Below are 10,644 nucleotides of genomic sequence, written 5' to 3'. Positions count from 1 at the left end.
TTGTCATCACCTGTCATGGCAGTAATGCATGACAGTCGATTGTTAATGATCAACTGAACTCCAGGATGCAGAAGCCATGTTTTCTGTGTCCCGAGGGTGGAGAAAAGACCATGCTTCTCTATCTCAGCTGGCTACCTAAGCTGTGTATGTCTTGTTCCTGTACATTCATATGTATTTGTGTTTCCATGCTCCACATGGTTAGAGTCTTTGTAACTATTTAATTAACATTTCTAAAATAGAAATAAAAAGCTTTAAAGTGGCTAGGGAGTCCTGTTCTTGTTCTTAAGGTATACGATTCATTTCATCTAAAGCAGTATTAAGTTGAAGTGCACAACAGAGATGAAAGTCAGATCCTCCTTGATGGGTCTTTGCTGTTAAAACAAATAGTTAAGGTGAAATTGGTTTTAATGTCATGTTCAACATTATGCATGTGTGTGTGGTCGTGCGCTTATACTATTCCGGACTAGTGCTAACCCACTGAGATACCATGCTTCAGTTTAACATTGATACCCCACTCAGACACAGTGTACAGACTCTGACTCAGCCAGTCATTGTTTTAACCCCTAAATGCCGAGCGCCAGGCAGGGTAACAAGTAGTACCGTCTTTTGGTATGATGTGGCTGGGGAACAAACCCCCAACCTTCTGCTCTACAGGCAGATGCTAGACCATGGAGGAGGACGTGTACATATTGAAATCAAACTAAGTAAACAGTTTGTACACTTGACTTTATTTACAAATGCTTCACAGGATTTCTGGTACACGGAGATACATAACAAGACAAGCACTACAGAGAACATGGAGCTACTGAAAGTGAGGAAATGACAAATAAAGCATGACTTCAGCCGACCTTGGTCAACCATTCATACAATACATTGTGACGTGATGAATATTTTTAACAAGTATAGCTGCATGATTTTGATACCATTACCTTGAACAAAACTGTTTGATGGAAAAACTTTAACAAACTCTCTTACATTGCATTGTTTAACAGTGAACATGCTCATCAATATTAGGTACCTGTATATTAATTTAATCTGCTGTGCACTGTGCACCTTTAAGGCAGCTGGGAGACTATGCCATCATCACCAGTGGCTGGAGCTGGCAACGAGTGTATGGATAGGTGGCCACTCTCACCATTGCCTGGATGAGCTAATGTCTTGCCCAACTGAGGCGTTTCTTCCTAAATATCGGTTTATAGTTTCCCCTGACCCACAATTTCACAAATGTAAAAAAAAACTTACTAAAATTATAGAAGTTTTTAAAGTTATTTTAGCATTGAATAAACTTCAAAAAGACCAATACCACAGTGCAGCAATAACAACAGAACCAACGTCTACGTGCCTGAAACCATTTGAAAGCACTGTTGACGTAAGCAATGTTAAATGCAATCGATACTTATTCAGTAACAATGATTTCCATGCTTCAAGCCAAGCTGCCTAAAAACACGTTTCAAATGAATGACAACTGCTAGCATCCATTATATGTATTTGATATTGATAGTGAATACTAAGTGGTGCCACACAGATGATCAGCAAAATAACACTATTCATGATCAACAAAACACAACACAGCACACCTCGACAACAGTACTCAACATTGTTTGCACATACCCCGCTATCACAACAAAAACCTCCAATAATGTAAAGATACATGAAATGACACCCTATCCCAGTCATCTGATGGACCAAGTATTCCCTCATAGTGGCAAGAACATGCCTGTTGACTTTCCCAGCAAACTACACAAACTGTATTCTAATCGACATACCTGTTACTTATCCCAATAAACCACTAACAGTTGCTTTGAGGTCAGTGGGCATTAGTAAGCTTGTGACCTTTTCCACTCAAACTCCAAACGTTTAGGTCAACTGACGTTGATGTGTCTGTCGATATCCCACTAAATCCACTTATTCTGAGGTGAAGATCATATGTCTTACCTACCCAATCTAATAACAAAATTCATGGAGACGTGTCCTTTGACGTAATTTATACCCGTTTCAAATGCTACAAAAGTAGAAGAAAAGCCATTTTTGAAACCATGCTGACAGGATGTGTACAATTATTGCAAGTTAAAAGGATTTTTCTCTTGATCTGAACACATATTTCAATTCAATATTGGAGAAAATAACTGCATCATCTTTACAAAATTTATGGGTTAAAGAAACTTTATTGCAAAACAAAACTCATAAACCTGATCATAAGCATTTCTCGCTATGTCTGTCAACCTTCAACTATGAACTTTTAACCTGTTGGCATTTAACTTTGGCATTGGTTGCTTTCAATCTTCAACCATCAACTTCTTAGTGTATCGGTTGATTAATAACTTCAGCCAACTACCTCTGTACTGGTTGACTACGAGGGCTGGTCAAAAAGTTTTAAGCCTAACAAACAAAATCAACATTTGTAAAAGTGCTTTTAATTTTATATTTCAACATAATCTCCCTGCTTTTCAATACACTTCTCTGCTTTTCAATTCCAGTCAAATAAAAGTTTTCTGAAGACACCCTGCAAAACCCATTCATGGCAGCTGTGAAGTCATCGTTGTCAGCATAGCAGTTTCCACGAAGGTGTTCTTTCAGTTTAGGTAACGAGGAAATCACTCGCTGCCAGGTCTGGCGAGTATGGAGGGTGAGTAAGCTCTTCAATTTCGAGTTGTCGCACAGCAGCCTTTGCAAGTCAAAGAGGTATGAGCGGAGGCATTGTCATGATGAAGTAGAGCTCCAGCAGTCAACAGACCAAATACACTTGCAATGAACAACTCAAACAATGTACTACACTGACTTGTTCACTTTGCTATGTCTCATAGTTGAAAGTTAGTCAGGCTTAGAACTTTTCTGACCAGTCCTCGTATAAGTACTTTCTGACTTTATAGCTGCACAGTTCACAGAACCCCACCATTCTTGTCACATATTCCGCATCTCACTCACAACAAGGAATATATACAACATACTTTTACATGTATATATAGATTTATGTGACAATGAATTCATGATGGGATGCAACATTTATTTGAAATGGATGCTTACAATGAACGCGTTTGAGACTCCGTTAGATGAAGCATCATGGGAAAACAGTGAAACCTGTCTAAATCCTGTTAAAACCTATTAAATCCAGTTAAACCCAGACAGAACTGTTCCCAGTGAAATGTGTGTATTAACAAACTGAGTCATGTCACTATAACTACTCCGTAGTCTATGGAGAAATAGGTGTGTTCATGACACATTACTTATGTCCATACGAGCATACAGGTCCCAAAGGCTATTTCTACTAGCTTGAGGAATGATGTATCATACCGCAAGAACCTTCTCTCTATGGTCAAATGATTCACTTACTGCAAGAATATAGTTTACTGGTTTTCAAATGATAGTTTCTATTATATTAAATCATATATTATTCTCATATCATGACATGTGCATCCCATTCTGAAGTGTCTGTGATGAAGAGGTCTGAGGAAATATACAGCGCAATCTTTATATACAGAATATATGTCAAAGAATCAATAAAATGGAATGGTAATTTAGAATCAACAACATGACAAACAAACTGTAGAGATCAGATGTTAAAGAGCTTGCTGTTAGAAAGAACCTGTCAAACTTCATTAGCCAGGATAGTAGATACATATACCCAATAACAACATTCATATATTAAACATATACACAGTTTGATATTATAACAGACTGTCCTGTGCACCCACCTGACACTGCCCTCCGTCGGACACATGAGCTTAAATACTGTTCCTTAGTAGTAGATTCATCATTCAGCAAGCTGGCTTTTACGCCGCTTTTAGCAATATACGAAAAAAAGGTTCACACATTGTACATTGTGTGGAATCAAACCAGGGCTTTGGCATGATGAGTCAACGCTGTAACCTCTAGGCTACCCTACTTATCAGTGTAGTAGTTAAGTCATCAGGGATGTGGAAACTTCCATTATCTAATTTACAATAAACACAGTCATCATATATATTTGTCCAGATCTAGGCCTCCAGTCCAACTTGAGATACATGCAATTATAGTGGATTTCAGGTCAAAACACAACCAAAATGTCAAATTGTGCTTGTCCATCAGTCTAAAGCATTGTTTGGGACAAGTCAGAGCTTTCCTCACCCTGGATACTAAGGTCGATAGAGTGATGTTGTAACATATTAGTGACAGTCATGGATGTACTTTGATGAAGCGGAATGCCTATGAAGATGTAGCTTACAATGACACAATATACTCAGCTGATGATAATGTCCAGTATGTCAGTTGTCTGATGCAGTGAAACCTCATTCACTCCAAGTCCTCATGACCATTGAAAATATATCTGTATTTCATTCTAGTCTGTTAGGCCATAGTGCCATAAAGATTCCACTGGGAGTATTTTAATCAAGTTAAGTGAGTTTTAAGTTTGAGAGGTTTCACTGATTATTATTCATCACAGAGACAGAGAGTTGTGTTCCATGTATCTGATACTCCCATACTCAGATTTATATGTAACTTGACAGTCACCATCACTCGTGGAAGAAGGGTGTCGAGATATATTTGTTCAGATCTGTGTACCACACATATACGTATTGTACCCCATTGAAAAGATCCACATTTTCATGTGCTCATACTTCCTGCCCTCCTGATCCCCCTCACACAAGACACACACTTCCTCGTCTTGTCATCCCCTCACACAAGACACACACTTCCTCGTCTTGTCATGCCCTCACACAAGACACACACTTCCTCATCTTGTCATGCCCTCACACAAGACACACACTTCCTCGTCTTGTCATCCCCTCACACGCGCTGGATCTCGAACAGCTTGACATTCGTGTCGTACCATACTGGGGGGTCAACATTTCTGAAACAATAAACATACATGACATCAACTTGTCCTCTGGCCAGTCGGTCATACAGGTCATTCTGATTGGCAAGTAGTTAAGTAGACTTTAGAATGCTATCATTTATGTCACAAATAAATAGGTAAAAGTACTGAAAGAAATTCATATATGACTTTTGTCATATCTTAGAGGGGAGGGAAAATCAGTGGAGTCATAAATAAACAAAACGTTGAGTCATGAAAAACTGAACAGGTATTTTACCATTACAATATTTGTGTAAACTATTTGGCATCTTGAATGATGGACTGGACAAGTATTTGGGAGGAATGACAAGTATCAAACTCTTCCTCAGACACTGTCTTCATCCAATAATCAGAATTTGTTAAACTTCAATTTTTCCACAAAAAAATCTTCCTTGACTAAAATAATTTTACACTAAAACACATGAAAATGAAAAGCACATCCATATTATTCTGACATGCACTACTGGCAGATTGAAATCTTGTTTCCCAACATGTCTGCAGGTGAGCTATGTTGTGATGAGATTGCAGCTGAGGGTGCACTGACCTGAGATAGATGACTCCCCAGAGGTATGTCCGGAACCACATGGTGGTGCCACTGTTGGCCTGGTACTTGCGGATGAGGATGGGGTGGGGCACTGGGAGGAGACCCACTAGTGTGCCATGTTGCAGGAACTTGAGGATTTCACTCTCGTCGGTCAGACCCCTGTCAAACACACAACATATTCCGTGACACCTGATGCATATTCCCTCTCCTTGACATGTGTTCTGTATCAACTATTCCAAAGGGATGACCATTCACTACTCCACTCACTGCATCTGAAACCCCCCAGAGTTCCACTCACTCAGTGTATCTGAAACCCCCCAGTGTTCCACTCACATTGTATCTGAAACCCCCCAGTGTTCCACTCACATTGTATCTGAAACCCCCCAGTGTTCCACTCACATTGTATCTGAAACCCCCCCAGTGTTCCACTCACATTGTATCTGAAACCACCCAGTGTTCCACTCACATTGTATCTGAAACCACCCAGTGTTCCACTCACATTGTATCTGAAACCACCAAGTGCTCCACTCACTCACTCATTCACTTTATCTGAAACCCCCCAGTGTTCCACTCACTCACTCACTCATTCACTTTATCTGAAACCCCCCAGTGTTCCACTCACTCACTCACTGTGTCTGAAACCCCCTAGTTTTCCACTCACTCACATTGTATCTGAAACCCCCCAGTGTTCCACTCACTCACTCATTCACTTTATCTGAAACCCCCCAGTGTTCCACTCACTCACCCACTGTGTCTGAAACCCCCTAGTTTTCCACTCACTCACATTGTATCTGAAACCACCCAGTGCTGTCTGAAACCCCCTAGTTTTCCACTCACTCACTGTATATGAAACCCCCGAGTGTTCCACTCACTCACTCACTGTGTCTGAAACCCCCTAGTTTTCCACTCACTCACTGTATATGAAACCACCCAGTGTTCCACTCACTCACTCACTGTGTCTGAAACCCCCTAATTTTCCACTCACTCACTGTATATGAAACCCCCCAGTGTTCCACTCACTCACTCACTCACTGTGTCTGAAACCCCCCAGTGTTCCACTCACTCACTCACTGTGTCTGAAACCCCCTAGTTTTCCACTCACTCACTGTATATGAAACCCCCCAGTGTTCCACTCACTCACTCACTGTGTCTGAAACCCCCCAGTGTTCCACTCACTCACTCACTGTGTCTGAAACCCCCAGTGTTCCACTCACTCACTCACTGTGTCTGAAACCCCCCTTGTTTTCCACTCACTCACTGTATATGAAACCCCCCAGTGTTCCATACACTCACACACTGTGTCTGAAACCCCCTAGTTTTCCACTCACTCACTGTATATGAAACCCCCCAGTGTTCCACTCACTCACTCACTGTGTCTGAAACCCCCTAGTTTTCCAATCACTGTATATGAAACCCCCCCAGTGTTCCACTCTCACTCACTCACTCACTCACTGTGTCTGAAACCCCCTAGTTTTCCACTCACTCACTCACTCATTGTGTCTGAAACCCCCTAGTTTTCCACTCACTGTGTCTGAAACCCCCTAGTTTTCCACTCACTCACTGTATATGAAACCCCCCCAGTGTTCCACTCACTCACTGTATCTGACACTCCCCAGTGTTCCACTCACTTGTCTATACAGATCTTCTCCACCTGTGGTACAAGCACCTGCAACATCCTCATGATGGTCTGCAGTGGCAGCTTCTGTTTCCAGGACTGGACCTGAAAGTTACAGCATCACTGTAGTTGTACAGTTTTACCTGGCGCCGTGGGTAAACTAAGGTTCACACAGGGCCCACATGACTCCTGAAATCATCTAGACATGATGACCCTTGAAGATCCGGGGTAGAATAGGTCTTCAGCAACCCATTCCTGCCGTAAAAGGCAACTATGCTTGTCGCAAGAGGCGACTAACGGGATTGGGTGGTCAGGCTCGCTGACTTGGTTGATGCATGTCATCGTATTCCAATTTCATGCTCATGATGTCAATCACTGGATTGTCTGGTCCAGACTCGAGTATATACAGACTGCCGTCATATATCAGGAATATTGCTGAGTGCGGCGTTAAACAACAAAGAAAAAAAGAAACAAAGAACCTCAAACTCTCATCATCCCTAGAGTTAATGACACATGATTCATATCCCAGAAAGGGACAGAACATAAAATCACTGTCACAGATATATTAACACTAAAGGCAGGAAATGGAGAATCAAGTAGACAGTCCATGCTATTTGCGCTGATGCTCCAACTGCTTCATGGCAGTTCACTCACCCAGTCTGGTGTGGCAACCCATGCTCCCGGCCCGGCCGTGGACCCTGCTCTCATCATGGGAGCCCGTGTGGGAATCTCGGCAGTCATGGGAGGCGTCATGTTGGAAGGGCTGGCTGGTGGAGTGGGCTGTATTGAACAGAGAAAGGGTTCTGTAGTTCATCTGGATCAGTCAGCGGGATAATTATTTTACAAGGATTACAATGGAATCCAGGCTTTTAGGCAACCAAGACACAGAATCATCTTGGCACAACCAAACTAGATTTAACTCTGGATAAAAAAGGTACAATGGATCTTCATTTGTTAAAGAATCAATAATAACATTAACAATTGACAGACCTAGTGCAACCTCAACCAACAGTCAGACCTACCATAACCTTGGCTAACTGACAGAACTTCCATAACCTTTACCAACAGTCAGAGCTGGCGTAACCTTGGCTAATTGACAGAGCTGATAAGTTTTTTTTTCTCTAAACTAAAAGATATCGACCTATCAAGCACCCTAATCATACAGATATAATATTTGACACAAGTTACTAAGTACATTGCTAGACCTACACTGAAAATATGCATGGGACTTAGCACAGTCCCCTTTAACTGACTGAGATTACAGCTGTATTTGTTGAAGCAGATTCCTGCTGTATCCTAGAATCACAACCAACGATAACAGTATACATTCGTGCTGCACATACCAGACTCTTGGCCTTCTGCAGTTTGGGCTTGTCACTCTCTGCATCTTCTGTGGCAGAAGCCTCCTCGCCTGGTGCTGAGGTGGGGTCCCCGATCTCGCTGGGAGGCTGCACGTTGTGAGTCCCACTGGACTCGGCCAGCTCCTTCAGTGTTGGAGCCTTGTGTCCCTCGTCTGGAGCAGCCCTCTCAGTCATCTTGTCAAGACCTAGTAGAAACAGGTCACAAGGCATCAACATTTGTGTGATCATAACAAGTGAATACTAGAGAGAAGTAAATCAAATACCTTATTTTCAAAGGTCCCATGCAATGTTTCAACATCCCTCACTTTACCAAGAAAACAAGACAAACATAACTTGACCAAATGTCACCTCTGCATATTGTTAATTTCACAAAGAAACTAAATTAGTATGATGTGAGAAAGATCGTTCCCTAGAAGTCATCAAACTAAAGAAACACATATTTGCCCCATCAGTGTGAGTATGGACAGTTTTAGCAATACTCCAGCAATAGGGGGGGGGGGGGGGGGGGGGGCGGCACCAGGAATTGGCTGAACACATCGTACTCATGTGGCAGATATATATCAGGCTACCACACTCCTCACCCATGCACAGAATGGAGGCATATCAAGAATACTTACGAGGTAAAGCAGCGAGGCTGGCCTTGAGTGTACCAGGTTCTGCTTCGGATGCAGGGATGGCTCCCTCCATCGTCTGTGGGTCTCTCGTGTCTTGAGGCGGAGCGGAGAACTTCTTCCCTCGCTTGGTAAGAGCTTTGGCAATAGCTGAATGGTCTGTTGGCAGGTTTGCCATTTGATGGAACACATTTCTTTTGCGGATAATTGTGTACACCAAGTTGGAGTTGCCTGGTAAGAGAATCAGTGATAGTCAGGGTCATTCTCAACACAGATACTGATCTCCCATATATGGCACTGGATCGGCAAACTTGTGCTTAATTTCAAAGGCTAGTTACTTGTTAACCAGAAACGTTGATGTTGTGATGAAAGTGTATAGCTGATGACAAAGTAAATGTTAAATGTCCACTTAGCTAAATACCTACTACTCCTAATGTTAACTTTTGATGATGTCAAACATCGTAAAGTGTGTCATGTTGGAATTGAGAAGTACTATCATAAAACCAAATGTCAAATTTTTGGTCTTGTTTTAGCTCAGAGAAACATGTTTAGGTGACTGTTTACCATCAAACTGATACTGTATGATGTTGTTGAAGACCTCGAGGAGGAAGAACACAAGATGGTGGTTGGTGGGACTGGCGTACAAAAACCATGGAGTACTGAAAGCCTGCAACAAAGAGGGACATGAGTGAGTGAGTGAGTGAGTGAGTGAGTGAGTGAGTGAGTGAGTGAGTGAGTGAGTGAGTGAGTGAGTGAGTGAGTGAATGAATGAATGAGTGAGTGAGTGAGTGAGTGATCTGTGACCCCTGGGCAAACTTTCCCCCTTACAATTTTAGTCAGAGATTACAACCATGAGACCAGTGCCGTTCTTACCTCTAGTAAATGCAGCATCTTGGTACTAGCAACCATAGACAGAGTCTTCAGGTAGGGAGACACTGGCAACACAGACAATACTTTGTCAATACAAACACACAGACATCCAGATGTTACATTACAACCCTGAGCAGATTATCTGCTGAATTAGTATCATATAATATCAAATTGGATTTCAACATTTTAATTTTGTAGATTTAAAGGAAAATGAGTACATGTATATTGTATTGACTATCTCAAAAACACAAGAGCAAGAGAGGAGGTGAGGTGAAATGAGGTTTAAGGTTATCATAGATAATTGCACTAGCATACCAGTCCGGATTAATGCCAATTTAACCGTGCTAGGCTACAGAGATACTATGTTGCAGTTTAACTTGAATACCCCACTCAGACACAGTATGCAGACTCCGAGCTGACCAGTCCTCGTTTTAGCCTCTCAATGCCGAGCACCAAACATGGAAACAATAAGTACCATCTTTTGGCATGACGCGGCCAGGGATCAAACCCCTGACCTTCCACTCTACCACTAGACCATGGAGGCGGTCTAGCAAGAGTGATGAGTTAGTTAGTATGGCAATATTCCAGCAATATCACGGCAGGGGACACCAGAAATGGTCTAGCAAGAGAAGAAGGGCCTGCATCTCTGACAATGACGCAACTATCACTCAAACACATTCACTGATGAAACTGGTAGTAGGATTGAGTGAATGTTAATGCCACAGTCAGCAATATTACAGCTATATCACAGCAGCCTGAAAATAATCAAGTCTTGATAAGACAAACTAGTGGTTGATAACATGAGCAACAAT

At 42.0% G+C, this 10,644-nt stretch overlaps 1 protein-coding gene across 1 annotated transcript in view; it reads right to left on the bottom strand.

Moving 5' to 3' along the window:
• Nucleotides 1–707: 707 nt before the first annotated feature.
• Nucleotides 708–10,644, bottom strand: part of LOC124150891 (protein HID1-like) — a 32,942-nt gene continuing 23,005 nt past the window's right edge. Inside the window, exons 15-22 of the mRNA XM_048392285.1 lie at nucleotides 9,836–9,897; nucleotides 9,527–9,629; nucleotides 8,969–9,193; nucleotides 8,334–8,536; nucleotides 7,645–7,770; nucleotides 7,004–7,095; nucleotides 5,376–5,534; nucleotides 708–4,828 (exon numbers count right to left, since the gene is read on the bottom strand). Coding sequence (XP_048248242.1) covers nucleotides 4,765–4,828; nucleotides 5,376–5,534; nucleotides 7,004–7,095; nucleotides 7,645–7,770; nucleotides 8,334–8,536; nucleotides 8,969–9,193; nucleotides 9,527–9,629; nucleotides 9,836–9,897 — 1,034 coding nt within the window. The 3' untranslated portion in view covers nucleotides 708–4,764. The remainder of the gene's footprint in view (nucleotides 4,829–5,375; nucleotides 5,535–7,003; nucleotides 7,096–7,644; nucleotides 7,771–8,333; nucleotides 8,537–8,968; nucleotides 9,194–9,526; nucleotides 9,630–9,835; nucleotides 9,898–10,644) is intronic.

This window comes from Haliotis rufescens, unplaced genomic scaffold (genome assembly GCF_023055435.1).
Source record: "Haliotis rufescens isolate VD_foot unplaced genomic scaffold, xgHalRufe1.0.p SCAF_11, whole genome shotgun sequence".
Taxonomy (NCBI): Eukaryota; Metazoa; Mollusca; class Gastropoda; order Lepetellida; family Haliotidae; genus Haliotis; species Haliotis rufescens.
Note: the sequence above shows the minus strand (reverse complement) of the source record. Positions and strands in the feature narration are given on the sequence as shown.